We start from the raw sequence: 24495 nt of genomic DNA on the forward strand, positions 1-24495 counted from the left end.
CAGGATAGCCTTGAATTAACTGTGTAGCCCAGGCTGGACCAGGATTCACATCCTCCTGCCCTAGTCATGAGAATACTGGGATTCCAGGCTTGAACCACCAGGTAGGACTTGCAGTTTTCTCCTTGCGTGTTGACACCAGTGACTTCGGGAACACAGGCTGTTTGATTGATGGAAATGATGAGGGTAGAAAGGGGGAGTGAATAACGGAAGGGTAGGTGTGAGGGGGATTAAAACTGCACCCGGGGAAATAATAGAAAGGACATCTTTCTTAACTCCTCATTCCTGGGGCCGAACTCCAGACATACATTGCCTTCTTTGCACTTAGGAATTGGGAGTTCCCGTCTCAGTTCAGGGCTTCTTTTAACTTCTGCACGATCCTTTACACAGGGAGGTGCACGCGTAGGGCATTAGGACCCAGCGATTGTTGTAGTGAGAGTGGTTGAATCTCGATCTCTCAATTTTTCTCTCCAGCTCCCTCCTCTCCCTTTGTCATTCTCTCTGCTGCCTCCGCGGCGTGCCTCTAGCTCTCCCTGTGCTAACTGCCCGCGCCTTGACAGCCGGGCTGCGCAAAGCAGAGGGATTAGTTGGGACCTGCCTTGGTGACCCCATGGCATCCCCACGAACCATAACTATTGTGGCCCTCTCTGTGGCCCTGGGACTCTTCTTTGTTTTCATGGGGACTATCAAGTTGACCCCCAGGCTCAGCAAGGATGCCTACAGTGAGATGGTGAGTGATATAAAGGAGCATTGAGGAGCGCTCCACTGTGGGATTGTGACAACCTCTCCTTTCTTTCTCCGCTCCGGTGCCTTTCCCTTAACCTCTCCCCCAACCCCGGACCCTCCTCCCTAACAACTTTGCAGCTCTGAAGGAACAGCTGGACCAAGAGCGATTTCTTTGTGGGTTATGCCGGGAGCAACTGTTTTGGTGCCACTGCATGCCAGCTGGGGGAGGGGCTGCCCAGGGAAGACCCCCAATTTCAAGTCAAACAGGAGGCTGAGACCTGCGTAGCACCTGTCATCCGCGAGCCTGTCCTTCTTCCCAGCACACACCCAAAGTCCCAGGCACAACCAGCCTGCAAGTCCAAGTCCTTCCCTCTAAGCTAAGAGTTTAGGGAGCCAGAGTTTATCTATTTTAGGGAGGAACAAAGGGGAAAGAGAGGAAGAGCTGGGGGTGGGGTGGGGAGACGGGCTCCTAAAGCTAGCAGTTTGTAGGGGCTGACTAGGTATTCTTCGTCATCCCATGTGCAGAGCTAACAATATTCCTTTAGGCACCGGGTACGATCTGGAGCTTGGAGACAAAGCAGTCTTGCCCCAAATAAAGGTCACTGAGCATCTTCTGCCTCTGCCCCATTCCCTGGAGAGAGCGAGAGAGCTGGATGTTTTATTTTATCTTGTGTGTGGGCTAATTTACAGAATCTATCAAGTCTGTTCGTACCGTCTGGAATCCTTACCATACCTCCCTCCGGTGGCTTCCCAGAGCCGGGCCCTCTGCAGGTTTCCTCTCTGCAGAGTTGGAATGCCCGAAGGTGACTGGCCAAAACAGCTCTGCAAACTGGGGGCTGGGCTACCTTACCCAGTTGGGTGCGATGAGGACTTATGTAGTGGAGTACTAGGAGATAGCTAGAGATGTTTCCAGCACTTTCGGTCTCTCACCTCCGCCCCTGTCACTTTGCCCATTCCCCCGCCTGGGCGGGCTATAGGGAACCTTTGCCAGGGTACCAGTAATGGGAGCAAGCACATAAAACTGGGCTCTCAAGGTCAAGATGGAAATGAGCTTAGGGGAGGAACAGAAGAGAGAAAAGAAGCAAGAGAATCTCTGTTCTTTAGGGCTGAGGCAGGAAGGAATAGCCTCAGACACTGAGAGGAATTCACCACGCTCCAAGAGCCCACTGCAGAGCCTTCCAGGGCCCCTCAACATGAGCTGCAAAAGGATGAAGTCTGGCAAATTGTAGATGTCCAGAAAATACTTGCACACAGCTCTGGCTTGAGCGTTCTGCTTCTTCCTTACCACGGGATTACTCTGGGGTGGGGGAGGGTGGCTTAGGTCTAGCCCCAGTGGCAAATCCATGCTTCTCCTTCTCATCTCCCCTCCTCCCAGTATGTTAGAGCAGATGGAATTGAAAGCAGGTCAAAATAAGTAGCCAAGGCTGCCTGCATTGGGGAAGGGGGTAGGGAGAGGGAGCAGAAGCCACCAAAGGGCTCCAAGAGGTTGAAGTACAGGGAAGGGGCGGTGAAGAAATGCTTTTATGCTTTTGTCTTGCCTGGACTAGTTTAAGTGTTTCATGTTAAATACACGAATGTGCTCTCGCTTTACTTTTCACATGTACGTTTATTTATACTTTTGGGCTTGTGCACCAGAGGTATTTTAAGCCTTCCCTTTCTTTAGGAACATAGCTTTCTCCACTATGCTTCCTGCACTCTGAACCTTGCCCAGCTGCTTTAAAGGACCCCCAAGCTGCACCCTAAGTACAGTATTAGGCTCTGCAGGCAATTCCACTAAAATGGAGTCACCACCGGGAAGCTTCCTACCAGCCTGGCAGGAGCTCATGAGGAGGACTGGGCACAAATGGGTTTAAAGTGAGCTTCTTCCTAGGGAGTGGAGCTGTCTATTGCAGCCGAATGAAAGCAAGAGAAAACAAGCCTGAAGATCTCCTGGCATAAACAGAGAAAAGATTTAAATTGGTATACTCTAACAGAGCAGTAGGGAGTGTGTGTGTGTGTGTGTGTGTGTGTGTGTGTGTGTGTGTGTGTGTGTGTGAGCTGGCTTCTGTGTTTCTGTACTATGAGGTTTTTGGAAGGGTGGAAATACTATGTAACTGGAAGGTAGATATCACAGTGATTTAAACCTTATAGAGGATTTCCAGACTGCTCTTTTCCAGGGTCTCCTCCTACACTGAGTGCCAGGCTGTGGCTGGTGACAGCTTTCTGACATAAGGCCCACTGCATAGTGTCCAGGCTTGTCCCAGCTTTCATCTGGAGCCCACATGAAAGGGATGCAGTTTTCAGTTCGTGAACAAAATGTGCTTAATATATATTGTGCACACCACTCAGCATGCTAAGGCTGGAGTCTTAGAAGTTTCCAGTTTGCTTGAGGTACATAGCCTGAGGCACAAATGTATGCTTTTGGAGACTATATATAGTCTCCAAAATAGTATCTATTAGCCAAAAGGAATATATATATATATATGTATATATATATATATATATATATATATATATATATATATATTTGTGGGATGGATAGGTGAATGAATGAGTCAAATGAGTCATTTGTAGCATTGCCTCATCGCTATCCTTTGGTCTTCTCTGGTTTATTCTTGATTAAGCAGTTCATGAGCCCTCTCTTCTTTCTGAGAGGGGGTCAATAGTCATTCAGAACAACAAATTTAGGACAGATGGGATGATTATCTACACTTTTCTATTTCCCATTTTGGAGCCATTTCTCTGTATTAGTGGAGTTAGTCACATATTGGTTGCAGTGGTATTTCTCATAAGACATCAAGGTGGTGGGGGGTGGGGGTGGTGTAGTTCTAAGATTATTTATTTAGAATATATCTGTGAGGTAGATTCATCTTATTAGACCTTTCTATTTTACTAATGGGTAATTGGAGCACAGCAGGTTTAAGGATTTATCCAAAATCATAGGAAAAGCTCTTGTTAGACAAGAGATTGGAAACCATGTGCATAAAACGTCACTGAATTGTTTTGGTTGGTAGAACATAGGACTGACTCTGTAAAATATGTGACACATTCCTCTTCCCTTTTCTTTTGCCTGAGCTAATTCCTCAATCTATATTTTGGGACTTTATTTTTAAGCCAATTTTTAAAATTTATATTTTTGCATTTCTTTTTTTTTGTCTACTTTTTAATCTCTATTTTAAAGCCATTATGTGCTAGGCCTGTGGTACACACCTTAAATCCCAGCTTTTAAGAAGCAACTGAATCACTGTGAAGCCAGGCTGGGCTACAATAGTAGGTTCCAAGACAGCTAGGGCTAGCCCATCTCAATAAATAAATAAGTAAATAAATAGAGGATAGATGGATAGTAGATAGATAGATAGATAGATAGATAGATAGATAGATAGATAGATAAAGGTATTATGTTATCCTAGATAATTTTCTCTATGAAGAATAACTGGAGAAAGTGCTAAAAACCAAACAAAATAATATGAATTTTTCTCCTGGCTCCACTGGAGAATACAGGAAGTATTAGTAGGAGGAGTTTGGATTCATACAAGCCACAGTTAGAATTCTGGCACTCTTGGCATCTCAGTTTCCTTATTTGTAACATGGAAATAAGAATTCCTACCTCAAAGGGCTATAAACACTAGCCGAGCCAGCATTTTTATAATGTCTGGTACAGTGTTTGCTACAGTAGGTGTTTAAGGAAAGTGTTGGGTGAGGTGATGGTGATAATTGATTCTATTTTATGCAGTGGTTTTCAAGCTAATTTGAATAGTCACTTAAGGGGCTAGAATCAAGTGTGCAGAAGAACGAAATGTACTTTCATGTGCCCTTGTGAACAGACCTTTATGCAATCAGATAATATTGAAGAATCTACTTGCTGCTGTGTGATGCACACTGACTCTTCTACAGATTTAACATGTGTATCTCTGAATAATCCATTTGGTATGTGTTGTCTCATACCTCCCCCAGATTAAGGAAGTCTTATTATACAGTCTTCTATATCCCAAGTGACTCCTGCGTGATTGGAGACTCCCTCGACTGAATGCCTCATTAGTTCCCTTGAATTGGGAGACAATATTTACAGATGCTGCTAAGCAGTTTCCTGTGCAGTGACTGGGGGTAAATGGATGGATAACTTGAGTGCAATTTGTATTCGGCTTTCTGTAGTGGTGGTTCTATCCAGAAGACCACATATATATTAGTAAGAAAACAACAAAATCCAGTCACAAAGAAGCCAAAGGATTTGGACCCTGGGGACCATGGGACAGACAAGTCTCTGTTTCTTTCCATCCCCTCATAAAAAAGAATTGTTGATTCTATTATTTTGGTTGTCTGTAGTTAGTTAAATGCTCCCCTGTTTGTGCAGCCCTAGTGAGACATTCCCAACATGTTTGTGCAGTTTATTTAATGTCCATGGGCGATCTTTTATGCTTCCAATCAGTGCCATTAATTGCTTTCCAACTAGGTAATAGGGTAGTAATTCACTGATGCTTAGCCTTCCTGGAGGTGGTGTAGTATATCTATTCCCTTAGAGGGAAAAAAGACCCTGAGATGTGATGTGACTTGCTTAGTTCACCCAGCCACGCAAGCTGAACCATACACATCACATCAAAGCTGCAACTGGGATCTTGTAGACTCTTAGTTGGCCAACATCTGACTTTGTTTCAGTGTAGTTTTGACTTAGCAGTAGAGGACAGGCTCATTTGTTCTAAGGAGCAACTGTAGACGGGATCCCCTTTGCTTAATAGGATCAGGTTTGTGAAGAGTCCTCTTTAGAGAGATATTAATGACAATGGCAAGTGGTATCACTGAAAAGGTACTTATCATTCATGGGAACAGTTAGCAATTAAACGTGATGAGTTTTTTGTTGCCTTCAGATAATGCTCTATGATTCACGGGTAGCTTTTTTTTTCCTACAAAAATTCATGAAAATCATACGTGAGTCAGCAAATTTTGCAGCTTGTGTAGGTTTTATGTGGTCTAAGATAGTAACTAGGCTGAGACTTTTAGGCAAAATATATTTTTATCAGTGTACTCTTCCACGTTCATACAATTCTCCCTGTAAATTGTATTGGAGTATAACACACACACACACACACACACACACACACACACACACACACACCCCACTGTGTAACCGTACAGTCCTAGAAAAGTTCAGAATATTCCCATGTAAGTATGTATCCATCAGCACTCTGGTGCTTTTCAGTTACTACCCTCCCAGGGGTATTTTATTGTCCTGATTTCTAACAATATAAGACAGTTGTATCTGTTTTCTTGATTTTAAATGTGGCTATTATACATTCTATTAGCCTATTTTTTCTTTCAACTAGTTGGCGTAAGTGAACTAAAGAGGATCAAACTACTTACCCTGTATTCCTGTTTTGTCTCATTAGCTGACTTAGGTCGGCTATAATTGTGATTGTTATTTGACATTCTTTAGCTAGCTGTTCAAGTTTAATGTCACTAATATGAGATCATGGCCCTGGCGTGTTATGAAGAATAAGTGAACAGAGAGCAAAAGGGGGTGAGTAAAGAAAATCACGATGTGCTTTTTGAAAAAACTCTTTTCTCAATCATACATTTTCATACCAAAAGGATGGACCTGCTCGATTCATCCACATTATTACAATAGGTATGGTGACTTTCGAAAGTAATGATTTCTCAGTGTGTGTGTGTGTGTGTGTGTGTGTGTGTGTGTGTGTGTGTGTGTTTTACTTTCAGTTGAAGCTATGGTACTGTGAATCTTTTATTAAATTTCCAGAATACTCATTTAACATAAAAGGGGAAACTGAGGCAATACCCTACCTGTCATTTTCTCCAAGCAACAAAACAAATAGAGGCCCAAGGACACTGATGCCTGATAGTATTTGAAGAGATTTGAAGCATTCGGCTGAACACTTTTGGTTCCCATTTCTTTGCCCCTTCAAGGAAACTATGGATTCAGAGTCTGTTTCATTTGAGGGAAAAATAAAACCAAACATAAAAAGTGAATTGTGACAGATGTGAGGAAAGTGAGTCAGTCAGCTCTCTTTACATGTGCCTTCAGAACCATTAATGCCTTTAGAGATCAGTTACTACAGAATCAAGATACATGACTGTTCATTTGTTACAAATGAGGTAGCCTGCACCACATATGAAGAAAGGAGCTGGCAGTGGTAGGAGTCTTTTGATATCCGTCTTCTTCTCCACAACAGAAAGGATGCAAGGTTCTCTATAATACCCATATTTATCCCATCTCTAATAAATCATAAAGTTGTCAGTTGGAGTCATGGGTAATCAATAGCTCTGATGTGTGTCTGCTCAGCTTAGAACTAAAGCTTCTGTGAAATGCCCTGCCCACACTCAGTTTTCTCTTGAAAAAAAAAAAAAAAACAAGGAAAGAAAGAGGCAATAGGGTTCACTAGTGGAGCATTTACCAAGCTGCATGTATCAGGCCCCAGGTTGGATTATCAATGCTGAAAATCAGGTTCGTTCTGGGTATGGTTACAGGGAGAGGAGGATGGCTGCTGACAGATTTCACGAAATCGTAGATAAGAATCTATTCTTTTGGTTTTGGTTTGTTTTGTCTTATTGAGACCAGGTTGGCCTTGAGTTTATAGAGATCTACCTGCCTCTGCCTCCCAAATGCTGGGATTAAAGATGTGTACCACCTCTGCCCAGCTAACAATCTATTCTTGAATATTAAGTGATTGATGCTGGAGAGAGTGGAGAAGCTAGGCAGTGCTATTCTGGAAGTCACAGGACCTGAAGAGACTGTAGAATCTCTAAGAAAAGTACTTTGTTCCCTTTGTGCATCCTTCAGAAGCTCCAACTTTAGGATTTAGGAATTTCTTCTTTGAAAAACTTTGTACTGTTAATTAGAAATGAAAGTGAACATGGTGGGCTTTGTGACTCACTCCAGTTATCCAGTACTAACGAGGTCCAAGTGCACGGCTCAGGAGTTCAAAGGCATCCTCAGCTACTTATTGTGACCAGCTGGTTACAGGGGATGAGAGAGAGAGAGAGAGAGAGAGAGAGAGAGAGAGAGAGAGAGAGAGAGAGAGAGAGAGAGAGAGAGAGACCCCTTGGAAGCTAGAGATCTTAGATCCACGATCCACTGCAGCTGTAGTCACAGGTAGTGGTGAGCCACCCTACATGGGTGCTGGGAATTGAACTTGGGGTCCTCTTAACTACTGAGCCTTCACTCTGCTCCCTACTAGTTTCTTCTTACAGTCAGAGTTTTATTGAGTCATAAACGAGAATAAATGTGTCATTTTCTGGAAAATGGATGCAACTGGAGATCATATTAAGTTAAATAAATCAGATACATAAAGAAAAATTCACTTGTTTTCTCTTATTTGAGAGTTCTAGAATCATCCTCCTCCTCCTCTTCCTCCTCCTCCTCCTCTTCTTCCTCTTCTTCTTCCTCCTCCTCCTCCTCCTCCTCCTCTTCCTCCTCCTAAGGTCTCACAATCCCAGTCTGGCTCAAACTCACTCTGTGGTTGAGGATGACCACGATCTTCAGGTCCCCCTGCCTCATCCTTCCAAGCTAGGATTACAGGTATGTCTTAACATGCCCAAGTCATTCTCCTGCATACTAGGATAGCACTCGACCAACTGAGCTATACTTCTAGCCCTAGAATTGTTTTTAAATTTATTTGTTTGGAATGTGTGTGTGTGTGTTTTATTGCTAGTCTAAGCATCTCACCCGATATCCTTGTTAGCAAGTATACCTGTTCAATACATCCCCATGGTTTCCAATAAGACATTCCTTAAAATCAAATTATGTTGCTCCCACTGGATATAGGCCCAAGTCCAAAGCTCAATAGCACAATAACATTTTCCACGATGCGGTTGTATGTTTTGCTTCTCTTTTATGTCTAGTCTTTCCTCCCCATGGTAACGTGAGGTAATATTTCAATACATTTCTCTGCTTTATGCTTCAGGGTCTTTCCTCTCTTCCAGTGCCTTCTGTCTGCCAAGCCCTTATTGTTCTTATAAACACCAGATTTCTTTTAAGATTGCACTCTCACTGTCAGCATCTGAGGAGATCTGAGGATATGCCCCAGCTATAACCTCTATATTATTTCATGCAACACTCAACATTTTATCACATTCACACATTTCAGTATCTACCTTTCTCTTTTAAACTTCAAGCTTCAAGAAGGTAAGGCCTTGTGACAGATTCACATGTGCATTTGGAATAGTACAATGTCTATCATACGGGAAGAATAAATACTGAATCAGTGAAGGGAGCTAGGGTTCGTTTGTTCTTCAAGACTGGGCCTCATGTATAGCAGGCTGGCCGCTAACTTTCTATGTAGCTGAAGATGATCTTCAACTTTTGATTCTCTTGCCTTTACTATGGGAGTGCTGGGCTTACAGGCAAGTGCCCACATGCCTGACTTATGCAGCCTGACGATTGAACCCAAGGCGCCATGCATACTAGGCAAGTACTGTCAACTGTAGCCCCGTTTAAAAAAAAAATAATCAGAATGTTTGGTAGATTCAACAAATATATACTCCAACTCTGCTTTAAAAAACCTACCATACATTCCAATAAAGGATGTTCAAAGTAATGAGGTTTCCCTGTTCTTTGTCTTACACCGGGGTTTGGACAAAGCAGCAACTAGAACGTGTGGATATGGATTACATGGGTTCAGTGAAGTTCTTTTAATTTCTTAGTGATTTACAAGCAGCAACTTTTAAAGGTACTATGAAACCAGATTTGCCATAAACAAAATGTTACAGACTAGCAGTTTGTGAACAACACACATTTGCTTTTTCACAACTCAGGAGGCTAAATTCAATGTCAAGGTGCTAGCAGGTTTGGGTCAGCTGAGGGCCTTTGTGGTTTGTGGTTCCTTTTAAAGGTAGGAAAAGACCCTTGCAGGTGTGTTCTTTATTCTAATGTTAAAATTGTGGTTAATGCATTGATATCCTTATGATATCCCCATTCTAGAAACGTGCTTACAAGAGCTATGTTCGAGCCCTTCCTCTGCTGAAGAAAATGGGCATTAATTCCATTCTCCTTCGGAAAAGCATTGGTGCGCTTGAAGTAGCCTGTGGCATTGTCATGACCCTGGTACCCGGTCGTCCCAAAGATGTGGCCAACTTCTTCCTGCTCTTGCTGGTGTTGGCTGTGCTTTTCTTCCACCAGCTGGTTGGCGATCCTCTCAAACGTTATGCCCATGCTCTGGTGTTTGGAATCCTGCTCACCTGCCGCCTGCTGATTGCCCGCAAGCCTGAAGACCGGTCTTCTGAGAAGAAGGCTTTGCCTGAGAGTGCAGAAGAGCAACCGTCCTTATATGAGAAGGCCCCACAGGGCAAAGTGAAGGTGTCATAAAAATTGGAAGAGCAAAGAATGGACCTTCTAGGCAGTTGCTTCTTTGACACCCAAGATGACATTAGTGTGTATGTGTGTGTGTGTTTTCCTTTGATTTATTTATCTTGGGAGTAAAGAGAAAAATACAATCTGTAAGTTACTTGGCTTGTGTACATCTATACCCTAAAATGACCTCCCCACATTGACATCCGTGTGCCACCTTTAATCACTCTGGAGCAACATTCATCTTGCTGCATGTATATGTGTATGAATATAATTGAGGTGTATTTGTGAGATGGACTCCAGCAAGCATGTGACTGAGATTATGTGTGGGGGAACGTATATAACTGCCATGTGTGTGGGTATACACACACATATAGAGGAGGTTCAGATCTTGAACTAATCCTGCACAAGTATCCTTCCCTCTATAAATTAATTCCAGCAAAGACAGAATAAAAGAACCATCCCGTAAAGAGAGTTGTTTCTGGTGGAAAACAAATAACCTAGTTTGATTCTTCAAGCAATGCAGTAGGAGGGGTCTCCTTGCCTTTGTCCGAGCCCAAGCAACTGAGCTCTTTAGTGGTTTCACATTCGATTCGTGACCTTTTACTAGACACCTTCAACTTTTGTTGTAAGCACAAAGCTGCCCCACTTTACCATTATCAGCAGCCAACCAGGATCTGAAGCTTCCCCATCGTTTCCATTGAGGGACCAGAGATTGGTCCTGGTACAAGTTTCAATCTCCAGCCCTAGTGGTTTTCTGAAAGCTGTAATTGGATGGAGAAGCTATAGCCACTGTTTATCTGTAGGAAGAGTTCTCTACTGCTATTGATTCCCCACTGAACTTTGCTAAAGTTAACAAAGACCAAAACACCCCCTAGAAATGTCTATTTTACACCTCTTCAGCATTCCAGAGGGTGGAGTTTAGCTGGGGGAGGACATTTGACATGGGTTAGTCAGATTGACCAGTATGGAAATTTGCTTTTGTAGTTAGTTACACACTGCTGTTTCTCTTGGTTAAATGTGCTTTGATGGTTTTAATATTGTGCCAGGGATGGGAAACGGGGTGGGGTTGTGTGTGGGGAGAGTACTTCCTGTATTTTCTTCAGTGCCATTGTTCTTGGTAATTGATACTTGTCTTCTTTCGCTCATTCTTTCCAAATAAAGAGTTTTGAAATTTGGAGGACATGGTATGGATATGGACTACAAATATGGAAAGAAAATTCCCAAAATTAAGGGACTCAGATTCTTCTGTCTGTGTGAATTTCTGGAGGATTTTGTGCTGTTGTTATTTAAGACAGGATCTCATTCTGTAGCCTAAACCAGCCTCAACGTGGAGATTTTCTTGCCCCTTCTCTCTCACTATGTAGCCCTGGCTGGCCTGCAACACAGAACAATCCACCTGCCTCTGCCTTCTGAGTGCTGGGTTAAGGTATGTGCCACCATATCTCACTCCTGGCTTACAAACAAACGTCTAGATGAAGAAGAAGAGAAGGGTATATTAGTTTCAATATACAAATGAGGTTGCTAACTTGCTCTTCCTTATAAGTTTCTTTATGCTTTTTTTTTTTATATTACCATGTAAGAGGGAAAGCCTTAGAGTCAGGAACCTAATATCATCTCCAGGTTTAGGAAGGTCTTTATTGAGTGAATCAAAGGAAAAGATGAAAAATTATTTCAGGAAAAAAAACCCCAAGGGTTCATTAAATAAATATGAAACAGTGTTTCTCACCACAGTGTGTCCACAAAGTGATAAGTTGTACTGGCACAAATTTGTCATGTTAAGTAAGCTATTTCATCACTTAGGGTACCATTTCATCTGTGAGAAGGAGGGTGAAGCTTTCAATCCTGTTCAGTTTACACTTCTTTGAGTCTATTAAATCATTAAAAGCATGAAAAATGGCTCAATAAAAATTTCAATTTTACTAAAGAGCAGCTATCAGGAAAAAATGGACAGTCTCAATTTTCATGCATGAGTAAATGAGTTTGTCAAACTACTCTGAAAGCCATGTTAGATGTGGTAGTCATTTCTGCTGTAGTCTATCTCAGATACTTCAAACTTAATCCTCGATTATGCTTATCTGACATGACAATTTTTTCTTTACAATTTTGCATAACATTCATAATAATATTATGCCCTCAAGTCGCTGGGAAGCATTAAATTCATCTTATTCCTAGGCTTTTTCTTCTTTTAAAGACAAGAGTCACACTGTAGCCCGGGGAGTCCTTGAACCTTGGTGATCCCTCTCCATCTCTCCTGTCCTGGAATTATAGGCTCCCACTCTGGGCTTTACTTCTAGTTTAAATATTAAATTCGGAGCTAAAGTTAGACCCTGGCCTAACTTCTTGTTTCTGGTTTAGCTAGTTTAAGGCCAGTTAGTTCTTCAAAGTTAGGAATATTTTTTTTACATGTTGATAGCCTTCCAAGTATATTAACCTCTGACCTAGAATAAGTTTTTTAGTAAGTTTAAGTTACTTGTACCCCATTGTTTGTCAAAATCAGGCAGACCTTGTGGTTTCCTCTGCTCCGCTGTCCCAACTTTACAGTTAAGAAACACCGCATAGAGGAAAATCCACCTTTATTGTCGAATTTTTAGTTTCGCATTTTTTCCTCAGATTCAAAGCCCCAACATTTGAGGGTTCGTGCGGACAAAATGAATGCACTTGACTGCATTAAACTCAAAGTCTAGCCACTTAGCACTGTTTCACTCAGACTGACTAATGCAAGCCTTTTCAAGACACACAGAACACCACGCACCAAGGGGCTCCAGGAGCAACAGCCGGCAGGGGCGCGCCGCAGGCCTACGTGGGTGGGGCCAGCCGCACTGCGTCATCGATCCGCGTCACTTTCTGCTCGCTCGCGCGCCACCTCCCGCCCTAGAGCCGTACTCGAGCCAATTAGTTTTTGGCTGAACTAACTCCTCCGCAGCCGCGGTCTCTTAGGAGGCGCATGCGCGGGGCGGGTCCCGCGCCTTTGAATCTCAGAGGCGGCTTTTGGGCTTCGGAGGCTGTGTAGTAGCAGAGGTTCTCTAGGTAAATTGCCCAGCGGCTGGTGTTGAGGTGGAGACTCAGAGATCTTCTGGAATCCTGTTACTCAGGGGTAAGACTAATCTTGGAAAGGATGTTAGGGATCGGGTTTTCTTCTGTGGCCCCAGGAATCGGCCTAGTCGGGAGTGGTTTGCCGATTTCCCTGTTGGGTGGGGAGGGGAAGGGAATTGTGAATTGACCCCCAAGAGGTGCTGGAACAGTTCGTCCAGTGGGGTCATAAACCGTTCCTGGCCCCTCTTCTATAGGATGTCATGGGACCCCTTCTCCCTCAGATTTGAATTTACTTGCTCTCTTGCTCTGGTCTCATCTGTTCTAGGGTGAAGAGATTAACGTCATTCCATCTGACCCCGTAGATTTTTTTCCCACTTGAAGCTAAAACCTGAGAAGTCAGTTTTGGTTGCTGATTGGTCCTTCTTGGCTTCCATCATTCATATGTCTAATTGTTTTTTGTTGTTGTTTGTTTCCCCAATTTAACAGTCTGCCCAAGTACATATGCTGCTGAATGGAGCTTCCAGTCTGCCTCTAAATGAGTATCTTTTTTTACACTTTTACACAGCATAGGCCTACTGTAGGCCAGTTATCTGTTTTCTTTGCCAACACCTGGTAAGTTTTCTTGACACTTCTGGACACTAGCCTACTCAACAGAAACATATGGTCTTAAGTCTTCTATCTCCTGCGGTTTCCTATAACACTGAAAGGTTAGAGTCCCTACTGTTTGCTTATAAGACCCAATATGATCCCCCTGTTTACCTCTCTGACTTCATTTCTAGCTTTCCCCTTCTGTCACTCCACTCTATTCACACTGGTGTTGACATGTTTTGTTTAACACACAAAGTACTTTCTTGCTTGAAAGATCTTACGTTTTCCTTTCCCTTGTCATAAAATACTCTTCCACCCCATCTTTCACCCTCCTCCAGTGGCACTCAGATTTCACCTTAAAGGTCACTTAAGAGAGGTGTCTTAATTACTTTCCTATTGGCAACTTACAAAAGAAAGCATTTAGCTTGAGGAGGTTTACTATTCCAGAGAGTAGTAGAGTCCGAGACTATCATGAAGGCAGGCAGACAGGCATGGCACTTGGCACAGTAACTGAGAGCTTATCTGTGATTCACATGCACAAGGCAGAGAGCTGAATGAGTCCAATAAGGCCACACCTCTTAATTCTTCCCAAACAGTTCCACTATCTGTGGACTAAGTATTCAAATATATGGGCCTATGGGGGGCTTTCTCACTCCACAAGAGGCTATCACTGAATGCCTACTTCAAATTAGATTCCTATTCTACCCTGTTTCTGTCATTTCACTGCACTAGTCCCATGTTGATTCATTGGCTTATAACCCTTGTGCCCCAGTATAGGGTTCATGAATTCAGGTACTGTGATGTTTTATTTTATTTTTGCATCCCTAGTAAATAGACTTGTGTTTGGCATAATGATGACGCACGGTAATTATTTATTAGATATATGAATAGTTAATTCATACATTAACCCATTAATAAATGGATAACATCACTACCCTGAGCGCTAGTTAGCTTTCTATACTGTGGGGTGGTTTTAACATAGTACTGACACAAAAGGAATATAAAGAATAAAGGTAAAATCAAGGAGGGATAGAGAAAAAAGGGAGGAGTAGGTGTGGAAGAAGATTGGAATTATGAAATGGAATGGTTTTATACTTATAGGATGTAGCCATTTTTTAAAATATTTTATTTATTTATTATATATTATGATTACATTGTCGCTATCTTCAGACACACAAGAAGAGGGCATCAGATCTCATTTCAGATGGTTGTGAGCCACCATGTGGTTGCTGGGATTTGAACTCAGGACCTCCGGAAGAGCAGTCGGTGCTCTTAACCACTGAGCCATCTCTCCAGCCCGGATGTAGCCATTTTTAAAAGGGAACATATGTTGTCAGAGTTTAGCTGATATTATTTACATTGGCAACTTATTAATCTGTTTCTGTTTGGGTCAAGGGCTTTAAAAAAAAAAACTAGCCTGCAGGTTATGTCTCCTGAGTTCTTTGTCATTGAATACCTGTTGCATATCGGAATTCCAGCAAATATGGTCATATCTCTAGCTGATTAATACTAACATGGTACTTGTTTCTGTCTAGAACATTAATACAGGGATGGCAACTCCAAGGCTTACTAGAAACTCCCAACAACAAAACAGAATTTCTCAAGGCAGTAATAGTCGTCAGACCACTCTCTTAGACTGGAAGGTGAAAGACAAAGCAGGCAACTCCAAGAGTGTCTTGGAAGAAAGTAGTTCCCTGGAAGATTCTAACCACGCTGACGATCAAACTGAAGACGCTCTGCAGACAGCAGTAGAATACTTCCAGAAAGGTAAAGGCAGGCTGTTTGCCTTGTGAATGTGCAGGGCTTTTGTTTTGTATTGTTTTTATTTACTTGTTTTTTATTGAGACTGAGTCTTTGTACCTCAGGCTGGCTTTGAATTCCCTTTGTAGCCGAGGGTTGCCTGCAGCTCCCATTCTGCCTGCTTCTAAGGTTCCAAGTGTGCATTACCGTGTCTGGTTTATGTGGAGCTGTGGATAGAGCCCAGAGCTCTAGCAGCTCAGCCCCAGCCCCAGCCCCCAGTCCTATTTCTCTCTAAGAATATTGCAGTTATAATTGCTGGATGTAGTGGCAGGCACACTCAGAGTCCCAAGCACTGGAGGTAAGGATTACATAAGAGGAACATAAATTCAAGGCTACATGAGGCTATATAGTGGGAACCTGTCTAAAAATAATTGTCTTTTTCATTAAGATTTTTTTTTTTGGAGACAGTGTCTCACTGTATAGCCCTCGCTGGGCTGGAAGCTAGCTGGCCTCGGATCACACAGATCCACTTGCCTCTTTCTCCTAAATGCTATGATTCAAGGCACCATCAAGTCTACCCTTAAGATGCTTTTAAAGGAAACATGCTTTCATTTATTCAAATTTTTATCTAATAGTCATTTATAGAAAATTTACTATATAATAGTATATTATATAATATAGAGAAAGCAAGACATCCTCCCATCAGAGTTTGCAGACACTGCGATCGCCTGAGAATCTTCAAAACATACGAATGTTTGGTATCTACTCTTAGCCATCTGACTCTTAGTATGGGATGTAACCTGGCACTGTGAATTTTAAAAGGTTTTGAGTAGGCTGGGGAGATGGCCCAGTTGATGAGTGTGCATGTAAAACTCTTGGCATGGTGTATGTGCTTATACTGGAAGTACTAGGGCAGCAGAGAAGCTTACTGGCCAGAAGTCTAGCTGAATTGGGGAGCTCCCAGCTCAGTGAGAAGCCTTATCTCAAAAAAAGATGGAGAGTTAGCAGCATCACCATTCTCTCTCTCTCTCTCTCTCTCTCTCTCTCTCTCTCTCTCTCACACACACACACACACACACACACACACACACACACACACACACACGGCTACACATGCACAGGAATGGGCACATGCACACCTATATACACAAATAAAGATTATTTCTAGGTAATTCATTGCACTGCAGAATTTGGGAATTGTCCTAATTTCTAATTTGAAAATAGTTTTAATTTAAGTTGAATTATATATAATATTTATTATTAAATAATAAATATAACAATGTAATAAAGTTATGTATATATATGTATATATATATATGAGATGTCAGTGCATGATGAAAATATTGAGTAATAAAGGCTCTCAAGGTTTTTTTTGTGTTTAAGGAAGACATTCATAGCATAAATCTGTTCCTTTAACAAGGTTGTACTTGTTGAGGATGGAGCACTGAAAGAATTTTCAAGGTCTCATTGTTTAATATTTTTTTCTTTTTCTAGGCCCTAAGAAAGCTTCACTGAGTAAAGATTCGGTCTTGGAAAAACACTTGAAAACTGTGGAAAATGTGGCTTGGAACAATGGCTTAGCCCCAGAAGCAATTGATATTTTATTGAATGTGGCACTCAGTGGCAAGTTCGGTATGTTCCATTTGTCCTCAGTTTCCTGTTAGTTTCACCTTTCCTCATGGTTTGTGGGCTTTTGTTGTTTGTTTGTTTGTTTTTTCCTTTCGAAAGGAAATGTACTGTGTCTCTTGGGTTTTGTTGAAGCTAGGGTTTTTTTTTTCTAGAATATATTCTGATCATGGCTTCTCCTTTATCATATCCTCCCAGATCAGCTCCACCTCCTGACCCATCCCACTCCATGTTTGCTTTCTCTCTCTTTAGAAAAAATAAAACAGGCAAACAAACAAAGGAGAATAGAAGAAACCCAACAGGCCAACAAAACTCACGAGCAGTGTGTACACACAAAGAGACACAGTGAGATAACTGAAGTAGTCTTAGAGTTTGCTACGTAAACTAGTCTGGTCTTGGATTGGCATTGACCCTTCTGCCTCTGCCTGCCAAGTACTGGGAATACAGATGTGAACCACCACAGCTAGGCTTTTTTTTTAAAGATTTGTTTATTCTGTTTTATGTATATGAGAGGTTTTGCTTGTATGTCTGTATGTAAGCCTTGTGTGTGTGTCTGGTGTCTTCGGAGGTCAGAAGAATGTTGTGGAGTCCTCTGGTGCTGGTGGTAGTGAGCCACCATGTGGGTCTTAGGAACCAAATCCAGTTCTCTGCTGGAGCATCAAGTTTTCCTAACTTCTAAGCTCCGAAGCCATTAAGATTTTTTGAATTAAGTTGTGTTGAAATCAGTCGTCCTAGTCTGTCCGTAAGATCAATCTGGTAAGATGACAAGGTGGGCTTTTCTATGTTTAGCTTCCTGAGCCAAGGGTATTTGTGTGCTTATTGCTGGAAGTGACCAGTTACCACATCTTTATAAAGAAAATGCACGTGGGACTCTGTCACCAGATGCAGGGAACCATTTTCAGCATTTTTCAGACCCATAGATTGAATACTGTTCCCAAAGATGGTCTTTAAAAGATCACTTAGTCTATTTCATTGCTTTGGGTTTATTTATCTGACAATTTTCTATTTATACTGTCTTCAGTTCAGTGTCCCTGACCCTGGCAGTCAGAATGCTTTTCTCTCCTGTTTCTTGTCTTAAGTTCATTGGTTAGGGTGAGAGGTAGGAGAGAGACTAAGAAATACCGCCTGATCAGTGTCTTTTTACTTTTAGTTTTCTCTCACCTGAATTCACGCATTCAGCATAGCTCTTCATTTTACTGTGCATGGGCCAACACGTGGTTCATCAGGCCTCCATGCAAGCCTAAGGACTTGAGCTCAGTCCCGGGACCCACATAGTGGACCAAGAGGACCAATCCCCACTCCCACTAGTAGTCCTCTGACCTTCACATGTATGACATAGTAAAGGGACACAAATGTAAATACACAAAACACACACACACACACACACACACACACACACACACACACACACACACACACACACAGATAAATGTAGAAGGTAAAACAAAGATGTGAAGACAGGTCCAGACTGGTTAAAGAGACTTAATGTCAAAGCTAGAATCAGGAAAATCCGCACCTCCTATCATTCTAGTGTCTATGCTTACATTGTCACCATTTTTTTTTTTTTACTAACCTATGATTTAACACAAACTGTTTTCTTGTTTTGCATATTGATGTATAACCTTCCATTCTGTTTATAGAAGTGGGTGTAAGTGCGGTTATATGTGCTTTCACATTAAAGGTAACATACTGGCTGATTTCAAGTATCTTACTTCTGTCCTTTACCTGATTAGATCTATGTGTTCCTAGTTAAGCTAGACTTAATAATGGATTTCTGTTCTTGAAGGTGGTGGTTTCAGATATTTGGTTCTCATACGTTTTCAGGAATTTGTGTCTCATTAGTTTCCATTGAAATCAATTTTACATTTTTGTCTTCCTTTAAAAATACGTAGACTGGACAGCTTTTTCAAATTTTTCCTTTTTGATACATAAATATCTGATATTCAACCATAAATTGATGGTAGGAAGCTTTTCCTGATGTATGCCAGATAGGGAGTGTTGTAAAATGTTTCAGGCTCTGGAAATTTGTTTATAATATTTGAAAGGGTAATCTCTGAGCTAAGTCATTGTGGTGGTGCACATAGGTAAATTGTAATACTAGAGAAACTGAGGCCGAGGATTGCTTTGTCTTTATTTGCTGGGCCATATAATGGGACTATCTTTAAAAAACTGTAAAGGAAAGAAAATAATCTCTTGCTTTTGTTACATTTATTTATTTTTATTTTTCTGACCTAAAACTTGATCTGTAGACAGGACTGCCCTTGAACTCCGAGACATCTGCATGGGTCTGCCTCCTGAGTGCTAAGAAAAAGGTGTACACCACCATACCTGCCTGTTACTTTTTTATTTTTATGTTAATTTGAAATTTGCTGAGATCAACCGTTACCATGAGAATTCCTCTTTTCTCTATTAGGTATTTCTGTATTGTTCTCCATATTAGATCATCACATTTATCTCTGGAACGTTGAAATGAATATTTTAGGACTAGGTATGCTAGAAATGGCACCAGGCATGCATAGAGACTTTAGATCTACGGTTCTCAGTCTTCCTAATACTGTGAGTCTTTATTATTTGTATTCATGTTGTGGTGTTCCCCCAACCCTAAAATTATTTTCATTGCTACCTCATAACTATAATTGTGGCACTGGTGTGAATCGTAATGTAAATATCTGTTATGTAATCCCCAAAGGCTTTGCAGCCGGCAGTTTGAGACCCACTGCTTTAGTGGTTAACTAATTTTAGAAGTTACTGAGGAAAACAGAGTAAGTGTAGGGTCTCTACTTTGAGCTTGTTACCTGGCAAGTGGGGAAGCTGTTTGAAAGTTTACCATGGTCCGTGGATAGCAATGGGAGATAATAGAGCCTAGAATTGTCAAGAAAATCATTTTTATTAAGATTTTATATTCTTAGTTTTGTCGTTGTTTGTTTTGCTTTTTTTCTAACACTGCCATCATTGCATTGCTTCTCTACAGAATGACGGTGTGGACATTGTTGGTAAATACTTGGAACCATAATGATTAGAGCTTGATTAAAAACCACATAGAAAGGAAGCACTGTGCAGGATAGAGAACAAGATGGAGTGATTAGACTAGTACAGAATGCTGCACCTCAGCATTCTGCAACTTTCCCAGCTTTTAGGGAAAGTTGGGTTTGCCAACATATTTTTTTCATTTTTCTTCTAAAAGATTTAATTTTAATTGTCTTTGTGTCTGTGAAGGGGTATAAGCATATGGATGCTGGTACCCAGAGAGCTAAGAGGCATGGTATCCATTAAACCTACAGTTGAAGGTGATTCTGAGCTACTCATATGGGCCCTGGGCACTGAACTCTGATCCTTCACAAGAATAGTATACACTCATAACTGCTGAGCCATCTCTCCAGCCCTCCCCCTGCCTTTTTTAAAATTCAAGACAGGGTTTCTCAGGGCCTGGAGAGATGGCTCGGCAGTTAAGATTCAAATCTTAGCACCCACATGGCAGCTCACAACTATCTGTAATTCCCACACCTGACACCCTCACAGAGAAAGGTTTGTCTGTAGCCCTGACTGTCCTGGAACTAACTCTATAGACCAAGTTGGTCTGAAACTTAAAAGATCCAGCTGCCTCTGCTTTTCAAGTTCCAGGAATAGTGGTATGAGTTACTGTACCCAGCCCTTTAAAATAATTCTTTAATGCAACAACTCAGGAAGATACCTGTTAGTAGGTAATAATAATAATAAGACCATTAATAATAGTCTATTGTGCCGTTACAAAATTAAAGTTAAAAACACTTTGAAATTTTCTTGTGATTAAAAGGCTTTTTAGTGTTGAGATTAATGATATAATACTAAAATGTATAGTGCTTTAAGAATCGAATGTATTGGAATGAGAATATGGCACAGTGATAAGAGTACTTGCCTAATATGCTTGAACCTAAATTTAAGCCTTAGGGCTGAAAAACATACACATTGTATCGTTTGCAAATTTACTGAGTCCTGCAATCATCAAAATGATTGAATTGCTAAATATTTTAATAAAGGAAACACTTTTCTCATTTCCCCTTTTTGAAACACGGTAATGCTATGTAGCTCAGGCTGACCTCAAACTTAAGATCCTCTTGCTTCAGCCTCTTGAGTGCTAGGATTACAGGCCTGTACCTCCATAGTCAGCTCTTAACATCTCCCCACCTTTTCCATACAGGATTTCCTTGTGTAAGAGCCCTGTCTGTCCTGGAATTCATTCTGTAGGCCAGATTGACCTTGAATTCAGAAATCCACCTACCTTTGCCTCCCAAGTACTGGGATTAAAGGCATGAGCCACCAGGTCTGGTCCCTAAACCTACTTTTTAAAAAAAATAGATGTATTTGGGTCACATAATTTATTTAAGAGCTAGGAGATATCTCAGTTGGCAAAGTGCTTGCCATATAAGAATGAGAACCCATGTTTAGATTCCCAGCACTCACCTAAAAGTCAAGGGCAAGGGGCTAGATAGATGGCTCAGTGGTTAAGAGCACTAGCTGCATTTCTAAATGACATGGGTTTATTGCCTAGCACTTATATGGTGCCTCACACTTTTCTGTAACTGTAGTCCCAGGGATCCAACACACTCCGTTAAATGCATGTGTGACGCATGTACATGTATGCAAACAAGAACTCATATAAATGTAAAGTGAAAAAAAGAAAACTGGGCAGAAGCATGTTTCATGTACCTGTAATCCCAGTGCTACGGAGATGGAGACCAGAGGATCCATGTGGCTTGCAAAGCAGCCGATCGAGCTGCGTCTGTGAGCTCCAGCTCGACTGACAAACCATGTCTCAAAAAGTAAGGTGGATGGGGCTAGAAAGATGGCTCAGTGCTTAAGACTATTGGCTGCTCTTCCAGAGGACCCAGCTTTGATTCCCAGCACCCAGTGAAAGCTTACAGCTGCCTCTAACTCCAGTTCTAGGGGATCCAGTCCCCTCTTCTGACCTCAGTGGGTCCTGCATGCACATGGTACACAAACATACATGCAGGCAAAATACCCATACATATAAAATAATACAAAAGATTTTTGAGAAGCAAGATGGAGAATTAAGGAAGCTACCTAACACTGAGCTTTGTCCTCCACAATTGCATGCATACATGCACACACAGGGACATGTACACACCCAAGATAATTTGCTTTTTAGTTTGTTTTAGAAGTTTTAGAGAGTTATGTCCTATAGTGGATACTAGTAAAGGAACAATTGAGACCCTGAAATCCAATTTAATTTAGAGTTGGTCTGTCTTCCAGGGAATGCTCTAAGCACACGGATTTTAAAGTGCATGATTCCAGAAACTCACATATCAGAAGATTCTGTGGTTAAGGCAGTATCCTGGCTCTGTGTTGGGAAGTGTTCTGGTAATACCAAGGTAATCTTTTTGAATACTTTGATGATAAGTCCTTCAGAACCCACTTAAGGGCTATCAGAGAAGAGCCACTTACACAGTAATGGCAGTGGCCTTTTGTATAGAACCTGTGGTTTCAGGAATTGATAAAAGGACCCTCTTCAAAAATTTTTACAACAAATATAAAAATCTTTTATCCTACTTAGTCCTTTCAAAATATCAGTGTAGGGGGGATTAACATTCTGTGACACTTAGTTACATTTCTCTAAGGACAGTGTTTTTTCTCTATCAAACAGGTACTTTTTTATCGTTGGTTGGTTGCGATGTTTGATTTTATTGATCATAAGAAGCAAATTAATTCGCTGTATGGCTTCTTTTTTGTTTCATTGCAAGATGATACTCTGGTAAGTAAATATCGACCAGCATTGAGCTTCAGTCAAATACCTGTCGACAGGCCACCTAATGTGTGTTCTATACTTAAAGATATTTTAAGAATACAGAAGATATTACACAGCAGACCTCATTGCTGCACTGTCTCACAGATTAATGAATCTGTGGTATTTGCTATATATCTTTTAACAAAATAATGTTAGAGTTTTGTAGATGTAGCCCAGTGATTGTAATTTTCCCTTTTAAACCACACCTTTGGGTGACTTGGTTTGAATTTTCTCAACACAGCAAAAACTACATCAAAACCAATAAGAAGGAAAATAATATATTTCACAAGTTGCAAATGGACCAATTTTTATTATATAGCATAGTTATCCCTATTAATGTATTAACAATGCTAAGAAATGAACCGACTAGCCACCTAGAAGATTTTCAAGGACAGTCACTAGTTTACAGACCATGTGAGGCACATACATAGTCAAATTCCTCTTGGCTTTGGGAATGGAATTCATGCCTTTGTTTTATTTATGAAAATTCATGTTGCCATCCTATTTCTTTCCTTGTATTGATAGGCATAAATTTATTTTTTATTAAAGATTTACTTATATGCATGAGTGTTTTGCTTACATTCATGCTTGTGTACTGCCTGCGGGCTTAGTGCCCATGGGGGTTCAGAAAAATGTGTGGATTCCCTGGAACTAGAATGATAAACAGTTGTAAGTTGACATATGTGTGCTGGAAATTGATCCCATGTCCTCTGCAAGAGCAGTAAGTGCTCTTAACCACTGAGCCATCTTTCTGGTCCCTAGATTAAAAAGATTTAGCTTTTGTAGTTCAGTAGTATAAAAATGTAGCAAAGGAATTAAATTACATGAAGGAAACAACTCAAGAGTTGAATTATGAATTTAGACAGATGGCTCAGTGACTAAGAGCAGTGGCTGCTCTTTCAGAGGGCCTGGGTTTCAATTCCTAGCACTTACAGGGTGGATCAAAACTATCTTTAGTTTTATCTTCTGTAAATTCAGTTTTAGGGGATCAGGTGCCCTCTTCTGGCCTCTGCAGGCACAGCATACATGTAGCACATAGATACACAATGCAAACAAAGCACCCTACACATTTTTTTAAAAGTTGAATTATAACAGATGGCAAAATAAAAACATGAAGATAGTAATTGCTATACTAGATTAGAAAATGAAACCATACAAATCAGTGATTAGTAAAGGCATAAAAGATAAGCATTGTGCTAGGCCTTGGGAGGATGAATCGAATTTGGGATTTCTAAAAGATAGTTTTACTATGAAACTCTGGCTAGTTTGGAACTTCTATGTAGATTAGACTGCCCTTGAGTTTAGAGATTTGCCTGCTTCTGTCTACTGAGTACTGGAGTGCCACCATGTTCTGTGATTTAGGGCTTTGACAGAAGTAAATAGTGTTAGTTCTGAGGGCAAGATTTCAGGCAAAGCTGTGAGATGTAGAGGTTGTATTTAGGAGAATACAAATAGACAGCCTGACTTAGCTGAAGTTGGTATTGGGTGATAGTGGTTGGTAAGACTGAGAAACATGACCTTTTAAATAAGGGGAGATAGTATCTTTAAAGTCAGTGTCTAGCCAAGAGCTTAGCTAATGAAGAATTACACTGCACTGTTGACCGGTGCATTCTGTACATACGTCTTAACGCCTGGGGTGAGAGGGGCCTTAAGAAGGACAGGTCATTGTAGGAAAGCAATTCTGTACATGAGTTAAGCATACTTGTTGCATTGTCTCTGCAGATTC

The 24495-nt window shown here is 41.2% G+C and overlaps 2 protein-coding genes across 6 annotated transcripts in view; both read left to right on the top strand.

The window, feature by feature from the left end:
* The first annotated feature begins 328 nt into the window (after window positions 1–328).
* Window positions 329–11177, top strand: Tmem35a (transmembrane protein 35A). Its single transcript, NM_001001799.1, has 2 exons — window positions 329–727; window positions 9632–11177. The coding sequence occupies exons 1-2, from the start codon at window positions 608–610 to the stop codon at window positions 10013–10015; spliced, it is 504 nt and encodes a 167-aa protein (NP_001001799.1). The 5' UTR covers window positions 329–607; the 3' UTR covers window positions 10016–11177.
* Window positions 11178–12897: 1720 nt separating this feature from the next.
* The window catches only part of Cenpi (centromere protein I), a 51744-nt gene continuing 40146 nt past the window's right edge, over window positions 12898–24495 (top strand). For 2 of the 5 annotated variants that reach the window (XM_006257215.5, XM_039099502.2), the window contains exons 1-6: window positions 12916–13094; window positions 13520–13645; window positions 15157–15388; window positions 16856–16993; window positions 22238–22356; window positions 22629–22736. In XM_006257215.5, coding sequence (XP_006257277.1) covers window positions 15172–15388; window positions 16856–16993; window positions 22238–22356; window positions 22629–22736 — 582 coding nt within the window. In that variant the 5' untranslated portion in view covers window positions 12916–13094; window positions 13520–13645; window positions 15157–15171. 5 annotated transcript variants of the gene reach the window in all.

Source organism: Rattus norvegicus, chromosome X (assembly GCF_036323735.1).
Source record: "Rattus norvegicus strain BN/NHsdMcwi chromosome X, GRCr8, whole genome shotgun sequence".
Classification (NCBI taxonomy): domain Eukaryota; kingdom Metazoa; phylum Chordata; class Mammalia; order Rodentia; family Muridae; genus Rattus; species Rattus norvegicus.